The 22305-nt window shown below is 37.6% G+C and overlaps 1 protein-coding gene across 1 annotated transcript; it reads right to left on the reverse strand.

Moving 5' to 3' along the window:
• Positions 1 to 5385: 5385 nt before the first annotated feature.
• On the reverse strand, positions 5386 to 14172 carry LOC121417532 (transcription initiation factor TFIID subunit 8-like). The gene is made up of 6 exons (XM_041611257.1): positions 14089 to 14172; positions 12512 to 12661; positions 10532 to 10693; positions 8919 to 9043; positions 8175 to 8322; positions 5386 to 6861 (listed from the first exon to the last, which is right to left on the reverse strand). The coding sequence occupies exons 2-6, from the start codon at positions 12651 to 12653 to the stop codon at positions 6578 to 6580; spliced, it is 861 nt and encodes a 286-aa protein (XP_041467191.1). The 5' UTR covers positions 12654 to 12661; positions 14089 to 14172; the 3' UTR covers positions 5386 to 6577.
• Positions 14173 to 22305: the final 8133 nt, after the last annotated feature.

The following is a 22305-nucleotide window of genomic DNA, read 5'->3' on the forward strand; positions in this document are numbered from 1 at the left end:
CCAATCAATATCAATGTTTTAGGTTTAAAATTCTGACCAGGAACCAATCAGTGCTGTTCTTTCATATTTGCAATTCATCACAACATTTGTGTTACGGAGCCCTGATCATTAAGCCATACAAATAAATGGAGAATTCTTTGATTCTCTTCAAATGAAATCAGACCAATGAAGATCTTTAAAAATCATCTGAATCTGCATGTTCAAAGTTTGATTACAGCAGAGCACTCGCATTATGTTAAGAATTTGAGAATCACAAACAATGGGACAGTAGTCCTGTTTGAAGGTCAGCTTTGTGAAAAGATGGTTGGTCTTCTTTCTTGTAGAGAAGTTCTTCTTTCTTCGTGGAGCGTTGTGGCCCAGTGGATTAGTCTCCGGACTTTGAAACAGAGGTCGTGGGTTCGAATCCCAGCCATGGCGTAATTTCCTTCAGCAAGAAATTTATCCACATTGTGCTGCACTCGACCCAGGTGAGGTGAATGGGTACCCGGTAGGATTTATTCCTTGAACGCTTTAGCGCCTATTGATATGGCGGCTTAGCTACAGCCGGGGTAATAATACGATACCAAGTATCAAAGCGCAGTTGAGTATATGCACATAGTAACTGCGCTATATAAATGGACATATTATTTGTAGTAAATTTAGTGCTTCCTTCATTTGTGTCATGTGTCCTTTTAAATCAGACGATCACAAAATTGAATTTCACAGGGTTATAGCTCACTGGCAATTACATCATTGACAGCTACCACACTTCATGAAATTTATATTGAAGTTCAGTTTGAATATTAGTTATGTTAATTTATTTCATAGTACATTTGTTTATTTTTCTAATTTTTCTATTCCTTTTTGATAAATCAATAGTAATTATTTGGTATGTTTTTGTAGCATGTGCTGATCCAGGTTTGTGCAGAAGGTGGGCACCTAGCCTGCAAAATTTTGTAAAGAGGGCGGTCGCTGTAAAATATGTTCATTTGGGAGCGATTATCTTTTTAAAGGACAAGTCCACCCCAACAAAAAGTTGATTTGAAAAAAGGGAGAAAAATCCAACAAGCAAAACACTGAAAATTTCATCAAAATCGGATGTAAAATAAGAAAGTTATGACATTTGAAAGTTTTGTTTAATTTCACAAAATAGTTATATGCACATCCTGGTCAGTATGGAAACTGGCAGACTGATGACGTCACCCACACACTATTTCTTTTGTATTTTATCAAATGAAATATGAAATATTCTAATTTTCTCCTTGTCAAGTGAAACAAAGTTTTATTTCTCCCTGAACATGTCAAATTACCATTATTTTAACAGTTTATGGTTACGTTAAGTTTATCCTTATTGTCAAATATGTAAAAATCAAAATATTGTATTATTCAAACAATAAAACACAAAAGAAATAGTGAGTGATGGACTTCATCGACTCTCTCATTTGCATATCGCTGAGTTGTGCATTTAACTGTTTTACGAAAAATAAGCAATAATTAGAAATGTCCTAAATTATTTTACATCCGATTCTGATGAAATTTGCAGTGTTATGTTTGTTTGATTTTTCTCTATCAATTCAAATCAACAATTTTCTTGGGTGGACTTGACCTTTAAATACTTTTTTAAATGTATTGTGTTTGTCAAATCTTTGTGCCAATTAGCACCCTGTATATGAAAATCAAACTCTGGATCCATGCCTGTATAGATTGCATTCTTATATAGTTAACCAATGCCATTTTGCTATTGATTCTTATGTAATTCTAATCTCTTTATTTTGTATATTTGAAATGTTTCTGATGGTTTGAACATGCATGCATGCCTATTTGAAAAGTGTTTATTCAAGTCTTAAAGTAGGTGGGGGGGGGGGGGGGGGGTAACTGAAAAAGATATGATTAATATTGCAATTGACTATAACTTTTCTTACATGTATTGCCATAGATAGATGTACTGATATGCTTAATTGATTGTATGACTTCATATTCAAAGATAATTAACTCTTTGTAGAAATGAATGTTACAACATGTGTTTGACATTTCTTTTAATTTTTTTTCAAATGTTCAATAAATTAAGAATAAATTATATGTATGTGTTTCTCTCATTGGTATGAGTATTTTGTATTTGAAATTCCATGGATAACTCAAAGCAAAAGATGCTTAGCATTTTTTTATGCATGATTTCTTATCCCAGTGTGTTTCAGGAAAGTTTATTGAAAGCAATATATTCCATTTGCAACACACTTTACACGTATGATCTACATGTACATGTTTTCGATTTGCTGTTAAAGTTCTATCTAAAAACTGAAAAGTTTTGAGAACAGAAATCTAAACACCAAATTCTAAGCTATCTTTGAAACTTTGAGGTTTATGACAGCCTGCCAGTAATACTTTTCTTTTTCTTTTCCTTTTGAAGGAAATAAAAGGTATAGATAAGTTAGAAAATAAAGGGGCTTGGATATTGAGAGAGCTAGATGTTAGAAAGTTCAAAGAAGAGAATGAGATGAGAGGTTATAACTTTGTTACAAGTTGTTTCATCACATCAAGTCATGAACAAATTCCTTTTCACATCATTTGACTTTGATATTTTAACATATGAAGCTTCACACCTTATATTGTACCTTATCTCAAACTGACATTTATTAATGATCCCTCTTTAACTCAATCTCTTCAAATTTCAGCTCCCATTTGAACACAACTGTGTTCTCAGTTATTCTTTTTTTCTCTCACTCTCTTCTCTGCCCCACCACTGTCTCACACTCTGCACTTTTATTTCTCTCTCTATTGTATACATTCCCATTCCATCTCATTTTCCCTGCATCTCCTTGCACCTTCCTCTTGTATTTGGTTATTCTCAGTCATCTTTCTCTATTCCCTCTTCTTTATTGTCCACTATCATCTCCATCCAACCATCCATCCACCCAACCATCCACCCATCCAACCAACCATCTATCCAACCATCCATCCACCCAACCATCCACCCATCCAACCAACCATCTATCCAACCATCCATCCACCCAACCATCCATCTATCCAACCATCCATCCGTCCAACATCCATCAATCCAACCAACCATCCACCCATCCATCAATCCAACCATCCATCCACCCATCCATCAATCCAACCATCCACCCATCCATCCAACCATCCATCCATCAATCCAACCAATCAACCATCCATCCGTCCAACCATCCATCCATCAATCCAACCATCCATCCATCAAACCATCCAACCATCCATCAATCCAACCAACCACCAATCCAACCATCCACCCACCCATCCAACCATCCATCCACCCATCAATCCAACCAATCAACCATCCATCCAACCATCCATCCAACCATCCATCCATCAAACCATCCATCCATCCGTCCAACCATCCATCCAACCATCCATCCATCAATCCAACCATCCACCCATCAATCCATCCAACCACCCATCCATCAAACCATCCAACCAACCATCCACCCATCAATCCATCCAACCACCCATCCATCCACCAATCCATCCAACCATCCATCCCGGATTACGAAAATTTCCCATTTGATTCTCGACCTCACTTCGGACTGCAAACTGCGGTTTCATACCCGATTTGCGTTTGGGATATCTCAAACAACTTTTCCAACCCCGATAAACCCATCTTGGCCAGGTAATCCCCTTGTCTCGATTTCACCACCACGGGCCAGCTAAATGAGCGTTGAGCCAAGGACGAAATGATGAACAACAGCTGTGCTATTACGTAAGACTTGTCTGCCTGTAGAAGGATCTTCGGAATGAAATTATTGTATTCGATATTAATCACGTTTTCAAAGGCATATTACATTCATACATCCAATACTAGTCCATTTTCAATTTCGAACGAAGAAAATCGACCTTGAAATAAGGAAAGTAAGCGAATAAAAATTACGGTATGCTTAGCATGCAAGGACCGCGATGCATGCATACTTTCTGTCCGTCCATCAAGAAAATGGGTTCACTCGCGCAATGATACAGTCTTAACGTTCGAAAAATAGAAGTAATGGCATACCAACATACAAAGTATAATAATCATGCTGCTGATATGTACAAAAATATGAAATCATTATTTTTTTTACCCTAAAGTCTTATTCATAATTTAAATACAAACTATGCCTGTAACTATTTTTTAAATCGCAAACGTATTATCTATGTATAGGCCTACACCTCAACTTTGAGAAAAGGACATTTATAGGCCTCACTACAGATATGATTGGCAAATGCACGTTCTTTAGAGGTGTAGAAAGGGGGTGGATGAAGAAAAATAAGTCTAGAAAGAAAAAATTAGACAGCCAGACAGAGAGAAAGAAAGGAAGAAAGAAAGAAAGAAAGAAAGAAAGGAAGGAAGAGAGAGAGAGAGAGAAAGAAAGAAAGAAAGAAGGAAGGAAGGAAGGAAAGAAATAAATAAAGGAAAGAAGAAAAAACTTTCTATCAACGCGTGTATACATGGAACTCCATGCGCTCGCATGGAGTTCCATTGCAATCCATCGTGTGTGGCCCCCTGCTGTGACCGTAGATGCTGGGGTGAATTATCTTCGGACCGAGGTCAAGAAACAGGTGTTTCTATACTTAAATTTCATGCTTGAGGGCAATAGGATTTGTATTACTGGGAGAAGAGATTTGATGATAAGGAAAAATGGGGTATACAGCTCTCAAACGCGAGATTTTCGTCAATGCGGCGGCGGCGGGCAACATCCATCCATCAATCCATCCAACCAACCATCCAACCATCCATCCAACCAATCATTCCTCCATCCAACCAACCATCCACCCATCCATCCATCCAACCATCCAATCAACCATCCATCCAACCAACCATTTACCCATCCATCCACCCAACCATCCATCCAACCTTCCAACCAACCAACCAACCAACCATCCAACCAACCATCCATCCAACCATCCATCCACCCAACTAACCATCCATCCAACCATCCACCCAACAATCCATCCATCCAACCAACCATCTATCCAACCATCCATCCAACCAACCATCCATCCAATGCAACCATCCATTCATCCATCCAACCAACCAACCATCCAATAATCCATCCACCCATCCAACCAACCATCCATCAATCAACCAACCAGTCAGTCAACCAATCAATCAACCAATCAGTCAACCAATCAATCAGTCAATCAATCAGCCAACCAATCAATCAGTCAATCAACCAACCAATCAGTCAACCAATCAATCAACTAATCAATTAGTCAACCAATCAATCAGTCAATCAACCAATCAGTCAACCAATCAACCAACAAATCAGTCAACCAATCGACCAACCAACCAATAAGTTATTAATTGCAAACTAACCAATGATTGCTAGTCTGCTTCTTCTATCAACAAAATTTATCAGCTAAATATGAAATTGCAAAATGAAAAAATAAAAAAAATTGTAATCAATTGTTACTGATGTAAATACATTTCATGGTACACTCTGACATACATGTCTCTATTGCATTCAAATCTCTCTACTGGATTCAGATTCCTACAGATCATAAGGCATTGTTGTTACTGACATCAAAGTTTCATTTATTACTTAATAATCAGTGTTCAAATTCTCACATGACACATGATCAACCACAATATGGTCACATTCTTAGTAGCCCCAATTCACAAAGAAAGCATCCAAAGATAGATTTGCGCTTTTATCACCGGCATTGAAATGACTTGTTGCAGCCTATTGTTTTGAATTAATAGGACTCCCACAGTTTATTTCAAATACTTAACATATACAGTACATTAATTGATCTTTATGAAACAGGCCCCAGGCCAGAACTTGATAGAACACAGACCTTAATCAGCAAGACCCATTCTTACGATCAATCCACTATCCCAAAGTCCCTAGCATCCCCTGCCGTTAACAGATCTACAATCAACAGATAAAACAGGACAAACTTTCTCAAATTCTACTTTTTCTTTCGTATATGCAAAGTTTGGACCAATGGATACCGTTAGATCCCATACTTTTGATATTCATATAAGAATGCTTTAGCACATGACCATGTTTTTCAGTTCCTGGGTTTTACATGGATAACAAGCCTAATTATAATAATAACAGCTGGATTTATAAAACGCTTTTTGCCCAAGGATACAAAGCGCCGTTATCATTACCCCGGCTTTAGCTGCACTGCCCATTTAGACACTCAAGCAAATGAGGAATGTCTTCCTACTGGGTATCCATTCACCTCACCTGGGTTGAGTGCAGCACAATGTGGATTAATTTCTTGCTGAAGGAAACCATGCCATAGCTGGAACCCACATCCCTCAGATTGAGAGACGAGAGTCATAACCACTAGACCACAACCCCCCACAATAATGTATAGTGTATATCCATGTAGAAGAACTAGCTACATCGATAAGTGAACAGCTAATCCTCAAATGCATTACCTAACTTCTTCTCATGTCACTTTCTCTTGATCCAGAAAGCTGTGGTTGTAATAGGAAAGGATTACCAAAGATAAAATCAATCGTACAACTACGAGTAGCTGAAATAAATTTCTGAGTTAGGTTGGCTTATATAGCGTTCAGTCTACTACGTGACTGCACAACAGAATATTATAATAAATACAGGAATAGAGTTTTCCTCAATCACTTCTTCTTCTTGTACCGTGGCCGTTTCGGTTGTCTTAAGAACGGATTATCAATGATCTCAGGATCGTGTCGTCTCTTTGCCGGTGTGGACTGAGCGCCCTCATCTTCCGTTCCTTTCACCTTCCCTTCCGTATCTTGAGAATCCCTCTTCTCCTCGCTCTCATCCGCTGATTTAATGTCGCCCTCTTGTGCTTGTTCATCATCACTTTCTTGTAGGATATCATGTTCCTGTGGTATAAGGGCATCTAGGTACGGTACAGGTGAAGGGGTACAAGCTATCACTGCAGCAAAAAACAAGTACCGGTAACAAATAAGAATATAATTTTGTTTTTAATATATTGGACTTAAAGTTAAATGCCAGTTGTAATGATTTCAAGATGAGGTTTGTACTGTATCTAATGACTACCAATCTGTATGTATAAATAAAAGTATATGTGCCAAGGATTACGGAAGATTGTGGAATTGCTGTGAAATTAGCAAAAGAAGCATGGCATTCCCTTTTCTATGGAATAGAAATATACTGTCCCACATGTGTATATCTGTGTTGGTTATCTTCAGTTTGAATGTTTCCAGCTTAGATTTCTTGATTTTACAGAGATAGATTTATGGAAATAAACAAGACTCAGATCTATGGTGACAATTTCAAAGACTTTCTAATGTAGTCATTGTTTGAGGCAAATACTTTCCTACAGCATTAAAGGAGAAATTCACTCTGGGAAAATTCTGGTATTTTTATCATGTTTAATAAATGTTTGACAAATATCAATAAAAGATCATCATGAGTTTTGTATTTTCTAGTTTACTATCCCCGGTTAATAGTACATACCAGTCAATAACATCACACATCTATGTACATGGACAGAGGTTACTATGACCAGTTAATAGTACATCCCAGTCAATATTGTCATGCCATTGATTTGAATGGGAAGAAGTTACTATAGTTAGTTAGTTAACAATATTATACCATTTACTTACATGGAAGGAGATTACTATCATCAGTTGATAATATTATACTTACACGGGAAGAGATTACTATCATCAGTTAATGATATTATACTTACATGGGAAGAGATTACTATCATCAGTTAATAATATCATACTATCTACTTACATGGGAAGAGATTACTATCATCAGTTAATAATATCATACTATCTACTTAACATGGGAAGAGATTACTATCATCAGTTAATAATATTATACTTACATAGGAAGAGATTACTATCATCAGTTAATAATATCATACTATCTACTTACATGGGAAGAGATTACTATCATCAGTTAATAATATCATACTATCTACTTAACATGGGAAGAGATTACTATCATCAGTTAATAATATTATACTTACATAGGAAGAGATTACTATCATCAGTTAATAATATCATACTATCTACTTACATGGGAAGAGATTACTATCATCAGTTAATAATATCATACTATCTACTTACATGGGAAGAGATTACTATCATCAGTTAATAATATCATACTATCTACTTAACATGGGAAGAGATTACTATCATCAGTTAATAGTATCATACTATCTACTTAACATGGGAAGAGATTACTATCATCAGTTAATAATATCATACTTACATGGGAAGAGATTACTATCCCCAGGGAATAGTGTCTGATTATCTCCTGTTTTTGCAATGAATCTAGTCAAAGCTCTTTCTACATCACGTCTTTGTGAAGCAGCCTTCTCCCGTACGGTCTTGTAATCATTATCCTGAGGCTTGAAAGTCTGGTAGAAATAATAAGTTAAAAATAAAAAGATAAATGGCTTAAAGCTATTATTGATTGAAAGATTTTTAGTGAATATCTCCATTCTCGTAGTCCCGAGACTGAATTGCAATGGTTGCAATGTATAAATCAATGTTACCTAAGTCACATGATCAGGTAATAAAAATTAAATGAAATATTGATATACATACATAATAGAATAAAATTGAATTATTCAATATTTTCAGAGAGAATCAAAATTGGTTATCCAAAGATTGACATTACACCGCATTAAAATAAGATTGGAAGATCTCATCTGCTAAAGGATAGTAGTTGGAGCAAAAAAATATCATGAGAAGGTATTCAATACAAATAAATAACCACAAAATAGAAACAAGATAGAGTGAAGAAAGATAAAGGGCAATTCAATGTTCACAAATCTTTGTAACCTTCTTGAAATGATTGTTTTATAGTTCATATAAAAAGGTAGAAATGCTCTCAAATTATAACAGAGCAGTTTGTGAAAAGAGGTAAAAATGGGAATAAAATGGGTTTGAAAGTAGACTAGTTGGACGTACAAAACGCTTGATGGATTTTCTTTGAACAATTAGGACTTACTGGTGTTTGTATGTATGTATGAGAATCTGGAAAGGCTGGTAGATGATCATAAATATAAGATGGATGTTTGTTACGTTGACCAACTTGTAAACCAGATGGGTCAGTGGTTGGTCGTAATCTGTCCTCTGAAAAACAAACAAATTAAGCTTGGTATTAGGGAAGTAACAATAATTATGAGTTCTGTTATTTAGGTGGAGTATCATAAATATCCACTGCATATTTCGTTTCACGTATGGCCTGACATTCGAAATTCGATGAAAAACAGCTGAAATGTTTCGATGAATCAACAGTGCTTAGTCCCATTCAATAATATATATGTGCATATGACTCTCACTACACTTCAATTTCTTATAATTTTTTATGATTCCCAAAATATACATGGACATTATTCCAGGATTTTGAGGCAACTTTCTACATACATATCTTCACACATAGTTCTATATTTAGAGATGAATTTCATTTTGAATTACACTGTTTGATCTAGGCTGGGGTCATTCAAAGAATACATTAAATAAGACAGTGAGGTAGCTGGTATTATTTCTTTTATCACTCTGGGATCATCCAAACACTTCCTTCCTCCCTGGAATGCACAATTCATTTTGAATTGTATGGTATCAAAATAATCTGCCTTACTTCCCCCATCACACACACATATCTCTCTCTCTTCCCCCTTCATTAGACAGTGCGTCCCAGAAAAAACGAAACCAAAATTAATTTATCATAACTTAATCAAAAATATAATAGACAAATGACCTACCAAAGTAAAGCTTAGAATCTCCTCTTTCATCTGATATTACTTAGATTATTCCCCATTCACGCATGAGTGAGCAAAAACAATTTGAAGAAAGGATACTAAAAACTCATTTAGCGGGGGGGTATCTGAATTTCAAAAAGAAAATCATATGCCTAAAAAGTTCAATATCTACTCTTTTATTTGATACCTTAATGACAAAAAATGGCCAAGAAGTAAAAAAGTTATGTTCCCTTGAAACAATGCTTGTATTTCCATAATTTCATTAAATAAACATGTTTTCACCGGTTACCCACAGAAGCTATCGCATGGTTAACAAAAGACTTAATGAATGGGTGATCGTCAACAAATCGGAGTGTCAAGTGAGTTTGAACTCTGGCCTGCAGAACCTCTTAATTTTATGAAATTATTGAAATTCAAGCCTTATTTCAAATAACCAGAACTTTGTTATTTCATGACCATTTTCTGTAATTGAGGTATCAAATCAAAGAGCAGATATTGAACTTTTTAAAAGTATAGTTTTCTTTTTAAAACCCAGATACAGCCCGCCAAATGACTTTTTGAGAACCCCTCTTCAAATTATTTTTGCTCACTCATGTGTGAATGAGAAATAATCTAAGTTACTTCAGATGAAAGAGGAGATTCTACGCTTTACAACGGTAGGTCATTTGTCTATTGTATTTGTGATTAAGTAATGATAAATCATCAATAAATCTCGATTTTGTTTTCTGTGGGACACACTGTATAACACTTCTAACCTATTCATCCAAGTTTCAATGTATAATCTATATTGCCAAATTTCAGCTGTCAAGCAGCAAACACATTCTATCAAATTTTAAAATCTTGACTAAAAAAGACTTACGCTTAGGAATGACTATCTTATGTTTTCTACGAGCAAATTGCTTGAGATCTGAGCAGTCAACTCCCATCTGAGACATCGCCATGGCAATATCTGTAACCATAGGCAATGAACGACAAGCAAGCTCACAGTATGCCCTACTGCTTTGTCCTAATTCTGTGATAACTGGAAAAAAACAGACATTGGGATGTTAAACAAATGAAATGAAAAATACAGATTTGACATTACATTGATATTCTCCTTCTCCCACATCTCACCAATTGTTTTTCATTTACTCCTCCTCCACTCCTTAGATTTATTTATCGTTAAACTTATTACAAGAAGGATAAAACTAGGTGTTCCTTTCTTAAGTGTAGAGGGAAATATTAATCCTCGGTTTTACAGGCAGTATTAATATTTTTTCCCGGGGCTTCAGCAAATTGGTAAAAATAGTAATAAACCCAACCTCACAGGAATAATTTCCTCTACACTTTCTCAAGCCTGGTATGTTTGTAAAGTAGTCATAGGCTTCCAGTCAAAAAACAAAAAGGATGCTGGCGAATTTCACTTTTTTCAATTCAATTCAGTATTTATGCACAAAAAAGCCATAAAAAGGCTTGTCAAAACGCACATACCCACGAAATATCAATCGTTAAAAATAAAATTCAGTATATGGTATGGATGCGGCAAGTACCAAAGAATAAATAGAGATAAGAATAGTAATTTCTTAAAAAGATAGATTAAACAAACTTTCAAACAAACTTCAATGTAAAACAAAACAGAACAAAGGATAAAAACAAAACAAAAAATATAAACAAACGGATAAACAATCAAATAAGCAAATAGTACAAAACCACGTTAAGAGAAATCAATAATTGCTCACTTCAGTATTAGCAAGTACAATAATGCCTTACAAAAGTAAACTATGATAAAAAGTTGATACAGATTTCTGGGTAGGAACAGTACTCAACTCTCTAAAGCGGCTATGCTACTTTCAAAATTTTTATTTTGAGATGCTGTTAGGTTTGTGCTCTTCCTGGTCATGTGCATTGAGCTATGATACATTCTCTATGACTATGCTCAAAAAAACTGTGCTAAAGAACTCCCTCAAATACCAAACAAACACCAATCCATTTGACACTGGTATATATATTTGAGCAGTACATTAAAAACTAATTAGTTTACCCTGGGACTTCAATTGCCCCACTCTCCCCTACTTTCTAAGTTTCATGAACTAGGTTTATGGACATTCTAAGTTATGATGAATTTCAAAAGTTTAACCTTGGTTAAGATTTCAATGTTGACGATGACAATGCCGCCGACGCAGCTGTCGGCAATGCAGCGCCTATAGTCTCCCTCTGCTATGCAGGTGAGACAAAAAAACAACCTAGGGTTATGGTTAACGGGTTAGGGGTAGGGGTGAAGGGTTAGGGTCTATTAAAGGGTTAGGGGTAAGGGGTTATGGGGTAAGGACCCTTACATTAACCCTAACTTAGGATTAAGGTTAGGGTTAAAGGTAAAGGTTAGGGGTAATTGTTAGAGGTAAGGGTTAGGGATTTAGGGTTAGGGGGCAAGAATTAGGGGTAGGGGTTATGGGCAAGGGGGTTATAGGGCAAGGGTGTTAGGAGTAAGAGTTAGGGGTAAGAGTTAGGGGTAAGGGGTTATAGGGCAAGGGTTAGGGGTAAGAGTTAGGGGTAAGAGTTAGGGGTAAGAGTTAGGGGTAATGGGTTATAGGGCAAGGGTTGGGGTAAGAGTTAGGGGTAAGAGTTAGGGGTAAGGGGTTATAGGGCAAGGGTTTGGGGTAAGAGTTAGGGGTTGGGGTAAAAGGTTATAGGGCAAGGATTAGGGGTAAGAGTTAGGGGCAAGGGGAAGGGGTTTGGGGTAAAGGGTAGGGGTTTGTGGTAAGAGGTTTTAGGGCAAGGGTTAGGGGTAAGGGTTAGGGTTAGTGGTAAGGGTCAGGGTTAGGAAAAGGGTTAGGGATAAGGGTTAGGGGCTATAACTTACAGCTTTGAATGATTTCGGTGAGTGTTTCTAAGCATTCTTTATCTCCTGTTGAGAATCCTGCTTCGCTACATGTAGCTGCCACAGAAACAAATAGCGCCCTCCTGTGTGAAGCTGTAAGCTGTGAATTATCTGTTGACGTCATGTCTCCTCCTGAAATTATGAAAGAGGGTCATTATAAAAATTACTTTTCAGTTATTATAAAATCCATTTCATTTTAACCAACCTGTGCATCTAGAATTAGTACATGTACTTGGTAGGCCAAATATGCCCCCCTCCCAATAATATAATATAATTTTTAAAAAATTGGAGTTAACTTGGTAACAAAATAAACTACAATCTACTTTATATTTTGTGACTAATAATTTGCTGGTGTGAGAAATTTCCTTACAAAACTGCCACTAGCATTATATATTGTAACAAAATACAAAAGTGAGTTTTGAAACACTGTATTAAACAAAATTTCAAAAGTTTAAACTGTATAGTTTAAACTGTAGTTCTCTCCTTCTACCCCTGTCTCGATCGGCCATTTTTGTTATGAATTGTAACAAAATGGCCGATCGAGACGGGGGTAGGAGAGAACTTTTAGTTTTTTGAGGTTCCAGTCTGTGCCCAGATGTCAGAAAAACTGCCACTCGTTAGACCTTCATCCATATGATCGTGGTAAGTGCTTGATTTCTGTTTTAACTATTTATTTGGAGAATTATTTTGACCATACTTCACGCTTGTCAGGTGAGTATGCCAAATTGCACGTACGATCCTGGGCTCCCGCCCGCTATGCAGGTGGGAGTTCCCTGGGTTATAACAATAGAGGCGCTGGTCAGAAAATTGGGATTGTCCCAGTTTACAGGGACTGTCTCAGTTTATAAGGATTTCTTCACACAAAAAATCTAGGAATGTTCATTCACCTGTCAAGTGCCGACACCAGTGTGCTAGTCAATGTAAACATATCAGGTTTCATAACAAGATTATTGGAAGACGGTAAGTCATGAAAAAATAGACGGTGAACTGGGGGAATTGAGGTCACTGAATCTATTTTTAGCACTCTCAATTTCCGTAATTGCTGTCTTTGTTCCGTAGGGGGAAGTGAAAAAAAAACGTCCCCATAAACAAGGACAGTCTCAATTTATCAAGACATGATTTGTCTTGGTTTATGAGGATATCCTTGACCTTGTTTTCTGGGACAATCCCAATTTTTGGACCAGCGCCTCTAGCCTAGGCCTGCTGGTTAATGGAAAGTCTTGCCGCGATTTGCGTGCTGACGACAATGACGTCTGAGATTAATATACTTCTCATACTAGAAGTCCATACCGCAAAAAAAAAAATGATTTCATCTTTTGGCAGTACACGCACTGCACGCAGATGATGAATGGGAAGGAATCTCTGGCTCCGTTGTCGTTGAGAGTAAGCATAGGTGTAAGGTTTTTTACAAACAGCAATTGTAATGAATGGGACTGCAGTGTAACATATTCGGAATATCGTCATGCGTCACTCCAGTCTTACAGCGGGATCTCTGCCTTGCAGGAAGGGGTATAAACTTAAACGTAGCCAAAAATTACAGGAGGAATTAATGGGCTTACCTTTAGAATACTTTCAGACTGAAAGCTGACAATAAAGACCAATAAAAGTGACTCCAAATAACAAAAGTCGCTCCTCCGGTAATATCCGTACGGTGCCGACAATAGTGTCGCCGAAAGATCAAAATGGAAAAAGAAAGAACGGAGTTCGGACTCTTTGCACTGTGAAGTTGACCATCTCTCCTATGGTGACCACGTTTACAAGGGTGATGAAATGCTTCTCGGTTGGCAACATTATTTCACTGCCCTTTCCTCTGGTGGTTCGAACGCCTCCCACATAAGCTCCGCTCAAGGTCATTCTCCGGTAGTCTCCTTACCCCAAGATGACTCCTCTGCTCCTGAGATAGGGCATAGCATTCAACTCACATCACAAGACCTGGATGAGGCTATCAAGCACCTGAAGTTGGGCAAGGCTGCTGGGGAGGACAATGTCTCCCCTGAACATCTGAAGCATCTGGGTGACACAGCTCGCCGTCTTCTTCTTGCCCTGTTCAACACCTTCCTACATCATGCCTACTGCCCAAAAATCTTTAAGCAAGGCCTTATTCTCCCTGTTCACAAGGGCAAAGGGAAGGATCCACATGACCCAAGGAATTACAGAGGCATTACTCTCACATCCGTCATTTGCAAACTTCTAGAACTCTGCCTTAAACCACACATGATCCGTCAGCTCTACATCAGTGACACCCCCGATGAACTCCAGTTTGGCTTCAGAAAGGGATTTTCATGTGCTCTCACATCTATGTCACTTGAGTTGATCATCGAACTAAACACTGTGCAAAAACTCCCAACATATCTTGCTCTCTTAGATGCTGAGAAGGCCTTCGATACCGTGTGGCATAGGGGGCTCTTTGAGAAGCTAAAGTCCTCTCATCTAGACACCAGTATTCAGGACATGTTGGAATCTATGTACCATGGGATTGAAAGCAAGGTCTTCTGGAAGGGTGCAGCCAGTAACCCAATCCCCATCACCCAAGGCGTACGTCAAGGGGGGGTTCTGTCTCCCCTACTCTACACAGCGTTTGTTGATGGACTGATCAAGGAGCTGCGAGACAAGAACCTCGGCAGCTCAATAGACGGCCGGTTCTCTGGCGTTGTTGTTCTTGCTGATGATGTCGCACTGATAGCCAACTCCCCAGATGAGCTTCAGCTGATGCTTGATGCCACATTCAGCTATGCAGAGTTCTGGCATTACAAAATCAATCCTTCCAAAAGTGCAGTGATTGTCTTCAACAATGCTAAGCATCCCACAAAATCTTCCTGGACAGTCAACGGAAGTATTGTTGATGCAAAAACCAGTCATCCTCACCTTGGAATTTCAAAATCCGGTTCTCGGTCTGATCCTACTGACGGCATCATCGGAACTGGCCTTCGTGCATTCTATTCCCTGTCTGGCTCTGGTGCATATACTGGCGGTCTCTCCCCCTTGCTGATTGCACACCTTTGGCGAACTTTCTGTATTCCTAGGATGTTGCATGGCGCTCCTATTATTAAACTCACTAAATCCATGCTACAGAAACTCGACAAAGCCCAATTGCATCTATTTAAGAGGGTTCTTGGAGTCCCAATAACAGCGGCGGACGAGATTGCATATCTTCTCACCAACCTCTTGCCTCTCTCCATCCAGATAGATCTCGATAGATTGCTCATTTTCGGCCAACTCTCCAATCTGGACCACAACCGCTTCGAATACCGGACATTTCTGGCAGCTCTCGGAGCATGGACTCCAACTATCCAAGTCATCCAGGATACGTTGAGAAATTATGACCTCCCTGATCTTCACAGTACCATCTTGAAACCACTTCCTTACTCCACCTTTAAGAAATTGATTAAGTACAAGATCTACACTGCCGTCAATGATCTCGTTGCCCAGGGCATCCGTGTGAAGTCAACTCTCAAGTTCTGGATTGATCACATACCACCCTCAGTTAATCTCCTTTATCCGAAGTCCTCACATTCTCCTGTAATCCGTTTCGCACTCATTGTGAGAGCCCAGCTACTCTCATCCACATATCTCACTCACTGTCGCCTCCACACATTGGGAAAGTCCTCCACTCGTACCTGCCCCCTTTGCGACTCATATGATGAGACAGTTGAACATTTTGTTGGATCTTGCTCCGCTCTTGACCACCTCCGCCTAGACTTCATACTCAGAGTAAAGGAGTGTCTCACTGACTTCCCACTTTATCTAGACGTGTATACTGCTGATGACCCACACCAATTCACCTGTGCTACCTTATTAACCCATCAACCTGGTCTCCCATCCGAAGTCAATAACTGTCTGCTCCTTAAATCTCTCTTTTTTCTACATAAAATACATGGCTACCATTACAACCTGTTGCTGAACCTGTGATTTACCTGACTGGGAATTGTTCTATTTGAATCTTAGAATCTCCAGAACAGTGGAGGGATCACCTAAGAGAGAGGACCCCCCCCCAACATCAGGGGAGTGGAGGCCCGGGGAGGATCGAGGATTTTCCAGGGGGGGGGGGCAAATATTTTAAGAGGAAAAAGGTTTTCAACCACAATTTATGGATATTTCGTCCCCTAAAAAAGTAACAATAAAAAAAGGTCTTCACTTTCGAAAGAGCTATGGGGTCCACCTAGGTTAATATTAAAATAATAGCGCATATTACAAATTTTAATTTTGCTTTTCAAAAATGGGGGGGGGGGTGGCACGAGCCCCCTGTGCCTCCCCCCTGGATCCGCGCCTGCCAAACATATGCTGTTTAAAAAAAAATCTTAAATTTCCGGGCTTATATCCCTAAATTCCCTTGTCTTGTCTTTAAGTCGGCATATATGCAGACTTGCTGTACTCCGCCAACTTTATTGATGTGTCTGGGATAAACAAGAAAGCAGGTCACTTGCTAGGTTTTTGAGTGTTTTTGGATTTGAAAGAGTCCATGTTGTGTCTACTCTTTGTTTAACTCATTCCAATCTTTGGTAGTTCGAAGGGAGAAGCTGTATTTATGAGCGTCCCTTTTGACTTGCAGACGTTGTCCAGAACTTGATACTATTTCCTCTAGTCTGCCGGGTGGTTTACTGCATGATGAAGTTTTGGGGGTTGATGGCAACCGAAGACCTTTGATTATTTGGAACATTGGGCTCAGTCTACTGTATTTCCGTCTGTCTTCCAATGAGTCCCATTCTAAGGCCCGTAGCATGGCTGTGACACTACTGGTTCGTTTGTAGTTTGAGAGGGCCAGATATTGCGATACAGTGCGTGTCGGGCAGAATTTATCTTTTACAAAAAAAGTTGTGAGCGAGCAAAAACTTTGACATTATTAATACAAAATCCACACAATTTTGCGATATATAGATTTTGACATGATATCCAAAAAATTATTAATATTTTACTCTTCTCTCTTTCCATTCCTTTTTTTTGTGGTCTGTACGTATGCCACTGTAATGATTCTTTGCGGCAGTAGCGTTAAAAGTAGGAAAATGAGGGGCGCAGTATTACACATGTGCTAAAAACCTGCTTAAAATAAGTCCCAAACAAACGAAGTGAGCGAGATAAAAATCACCTTTTTAGGAGAATCTAACTTTGAGATATTACAGTCAGTAAATAAAATTATATCCTACACTTTTCCTTTGCTTTTCTTTCCTTCCTTTTTTGTTTGTTCTTATTTGTAGAACTTTTTTGGGCCAGTGGCCACCCTTAACGACAGTGCTTTGCGGTTGAGGTCCTGGCCGGAGCCCCCGGAACTTTTTTCTATCAAAGCCATCTAAACCTCGCAGATTGCCGCTATTTTAATTAAATCGCGGCTATATATATACAGAATATTTTTACACAACATATTTATTCAGCCCAGTTGCGTAATGAACCAAATATTTTGAGGGGGCAAAACAAATATAGCAATGTGGGAAAATTTATTAAAAGTAGCCAGCGTGCAAAGCGAGCTGGAAAAAAAGCCTATTGAAATTAAATTCTAATTATGTGATAGATTTTTCCATCATATTCAGCAAATAACATATTTTATTGTTTCCATTTATTTTATTATACTTTGTCTCCTATAATTTCCTCTCTGGCGTAGAACAACCCTCCTCGCCTATATGCCAGTGCGTAAAGCTGATAAGGATCCCGATAGGGGAAGGGGGTGGCGATATAAAAGTTGAATGTTATTTAATTGTTTCCATTTATTTCATCATACGCTAGTCTCCTATAGGCTCGTGTGTGTGGAACCCTCCCCCCCCCCCGCGTCTGTACGCCAGTGATTGAACGGGGGGGGGGGGGGTTGATAGATGAAGAGCGCGGCCCTACTGCGTGGGGTTTGGGGCAAGGCCCCGGTAGCTATTTGCATATAATTTAACAAGCTTATCGTATGTTGTTTGCAGTCCATCTTTCTTCCTGCTCTTTATTTTCAATCCTCGGCAGCCCGGTCGTGTTATTAATTTTTGTTTTCTTAATTGTCTCTTCTTTGTTTTCCATGCAATTTAGCTTTTGACTCATTCAATTCTACCTTTGTTTCCGCTATTGTTTGCCATTTTGACATATTTTAATTTATTTCCATTCATGCTATTGCATTTCATATAAGCCTATTTCGGAATGATTTGTTCTTTCTCAAATGTTCTTCACAAAGTATTATAAGGTGATGGATGATTCTTGTAGCATATACCAAGTTTTTAATTAATATTGTCTTAAATGACGAAATACATTTTTTTTTTCAGTTCTCGCCTGCTCTTGACTTAGTTTTTAAAACTGTTGTAGTATGCAGAGTAAATTAATTTTTGACTAATGACATTTTCCGGGGTGGGGGGCTGCCAATTTATTTCTGGAGATGAATTGCCCTAAATCATGTTTGTGAGCGACTTTTTCTTCTTCCCTGTCATTTTTTTTTCTTTTTATCAATATGGAGTTGCTCAAAAGGCACTCCATAAAAAGTGAATCCACGTCGAAGACTTGATAATTTTTAGGACAGTTTTCGGACTTTATAAAAAAAATGTTAATGATGTCACAAAGTTTTAGGGGACATCACTTGTTTCACTGGACATTCATTTTTGCTATATAACGTCGACCCAGACGAGATAAGGCAAAAATGAAAACAAGTATTTCATTTGAAACGTATTACTTTGACTATCCGTTTTCAGGTCTACTACAAGATTTCTTTGGGTTTTTTTTCAAACCAAAATGCATAAATCATTATATGTCACCATATTATACAAACAAGTGATGTAAAATAACTCTTTTCGTCATAACAGCATGGGCGGAAATCCCAGGGGGACGTGTCGATCCCCCCTACTCAAAATAGTAGGGGGGCACAATATCAAATGTCCCGCTACTATTTTGGGTCTATATGATGGTAAGAAATACGTCATTCAATATCGAAATAAAACATGTATTTTAGGACGAGATGACATTGATTTTTTTTTTGGGGGGGGGGTCGCATGCCAAATTTATTTTTGTCGAAATGACCTTAAATTTGAGGTGATAACCTTTTTTTCTCCAGCCCCTTGTCCCCCTACCTTTTGGACGAGATTTTCGCCCCTGCATAACAGTGTTATATTCTTTCATGGAAAAGCATTTTATGCACATGCGGACTTCTCCCTCTCTTCATCTCCATTCTCTCTCTTGCCCCCCTTCTCTCTCATATCTGCCTCTCTTGCGCATCGGGTGAGTTTCTATCGGTATAAAATCATGTTAATACATAAATGTCATCTTGGTATGGCATTACATGTTTTTTCATTCTTTTTTATGGAAATTGAGTGAAGATTCACTCATTTATATATTTTTAATGCAAACAAAATCAAAGGCAGCTAAATTTTATTTTCAAATTTCACGTGTTAAAAACCTCCAAATATAATTTTAAAAACAATATTTTCATTTTAAAAAGTGTGCTATGCTCAAACTCAGATTTGTACTTGCAATGGTTAACTTAATATCTTCTTGACAAACTCACACATAAAAAAATCTTTTTGTTTTCCTGTTCTTGTTACATAGCTTAATGGTTTCCAAATATAACACCACAGACTAAGCCAAAGTTCAAGCTTGCAATATACACATCGTGTCCCACAACAAAATATCAGTGGCACTTTAGATATACTTTATGTCAAAATTACAAAGTCATGTATATAATTTTGTAATTGCAAACTAGCATTTGTTATATGTAACTGGCTTAAATTTTATGTGATTTGGTCCATGATTGAACAAAGAGATATGAGCCTTTAAGCACTCATATAAAAAACAGTAGTCCAATCACATCTCCATTTACTCTGTTTTTTCTTCCGGGCCTATTTTACTTATTATTTTTTAATGAAGGTTTAAGAAAATTGACATGATATCTTTTATCAAACATTAAAATTGATTGATTATAGGCATAAAAGAAAAACTACATGCATGGAAATGAATTCAAACAAATTTTGTAATCCATGATCTCATCATGGTATCATGTATTTATCAGAAGGGATGACGCCATCCCAAAGTCATGAACAAAAGATCCAAGCAGATTCACACCCATGGCTTGACGTGAATAGACATACTCTGTACCACTTAAAAAGATTAAAAGAATCGTTTTAGCTGAAAATTACTACTTGATACAAAACTTGAAGATGTTTCCTGATGAATAAATGCTCATACCTTTGTGATAATTGGACCATGTCACAAAAACAGAACGGTTTTCAAAGTGGAGAGGAGGGGGGGGGGGGCAGAACATGTAAAAAAATCACAATCAGATTCCGCAGCCCCTGAAAAAAATCTACTTGTGGGAAATGAATTGTAGTTTACAGGTGTAAAGATATAAACAATATAATGTTGTAATTTGAAAATTATACCCATCTAGAGTGCCATTAGCATTTTGGGGGGAAGGGGGGAGGGGGACATGCTGTATCTTGGAAAATCGCAATGAAATATTTTCTCAATGAGATGCTTGATCTTAAAGCAAACACTTCTCTTTGGTTGGATTCAATTCACAAACAATTTCTATTTTTCACAGCACCATGCATTTTGATTTCAAATCTACATAAATTAACATTCAATATGGAAGTCATATTTTTTGACATATTGAATACATTTATTATTTAAAAATTGAACAGACATGCACAAATATCACAAATAATAAATATGTAAATACTTCAATATGTGGAAATATATATGTCAATAAATCTATAAAATATTTGAAGTACAACACTTATAGCACATAATACAAAAATAAATATAATTTAGGTTAATTCTTTCAATAACACAGATCCCCATCTATAACATAGCAATTACAAGAGCGATATGTATAAAGAATCCTCGCCTGTTACTTTATGCTCACAAATTGCGCCCCAATTGTGACATCATGCTTTCATGTTAGCTTGAGATAGTCAGTGAGTAGAGCGGGGGTAACAGTCACCGGGTTTGATTTCCAATTTGTGCGCTAGTACTCTTTGGTAAGGCATTAATCCCCATTACCAGGTCCCTCGGAGAGGACCTTAAGTCATCAGTCCTCTGGTTTCTCCTTACAAGCATTGAAGCTTTCTTAGCAATCAGGTAAAAATCACTACCATTACCATTTAGGTTTATTGTAAAAATCTCAACAATAATGAAAAATATTGGTAAAGATTGAAGGGAAATCCATCAAAGATTTTAAAGTTATTTGAATTTCAATATTTTTTTTTTTTATTTGTGACGTCTATGCAAGCAGCTCCAAGAATCATGAATTTAAAAAATCAATGAAATTTCAATTTCTTAAAAATTGAAAATGTTTTTTATTGTACAGGTCTTTAGTATATCAACAGACAAACTATTTTACACCAGCTCTCAACATAACAGTCATCATGAACATTCTACATATGGGGCAGCTGCTTGACCTCACAAATCAAAAACTTAAAATTCTCACAACTTTCGTAACCTTTATTGGATTTTCCTCAAAAGTTCATGTTTCAGATTCATCATTTAGTTAAATATTTTTCTGTTCAATTATCACAAACATTACGTGATATACATGTCAGCCCCCCCCCAAAAAAAAAAACAGCCTAATTTTGCAGCATTTGATAAGTTTTAACATTGCAACGAGTGGAGATTTTCGAGAGCCTTTTATAGTTTCAAGGTTTCTTTTGATCATATTTTGGGGGCTGTATTGCCCCGAGCCTCTGTGTATTTTTCCTATGACACATGAACGGCAACTAGTCAATAAAAAGAAAACAAGTTGATTGAAAAACAAGTCCCCTCATTATGTTGGCAGTCAGTCGGCAAGCCCCTGTGTTAATGAGCAAATGGGCCAGATTTTTCCAAGTCCT

The sequence above is a fragment of the Lytechinus variegatus genome, chromosome 6 (genome assembly GCF_018143015.1).
Source record: "Lytechinus variegatus isolate NC3 chromosome 6, Lvar_3.0, whole genome shotgun sequence".
NCBI classification, from domain to species: domain Eukaryota; kingdom Metazoa; phylum Echinodermata; class Echinoidea; order Temnopleuroida; family Toxopneustidae; genus Lytechinus; species Lytechinus variegatus.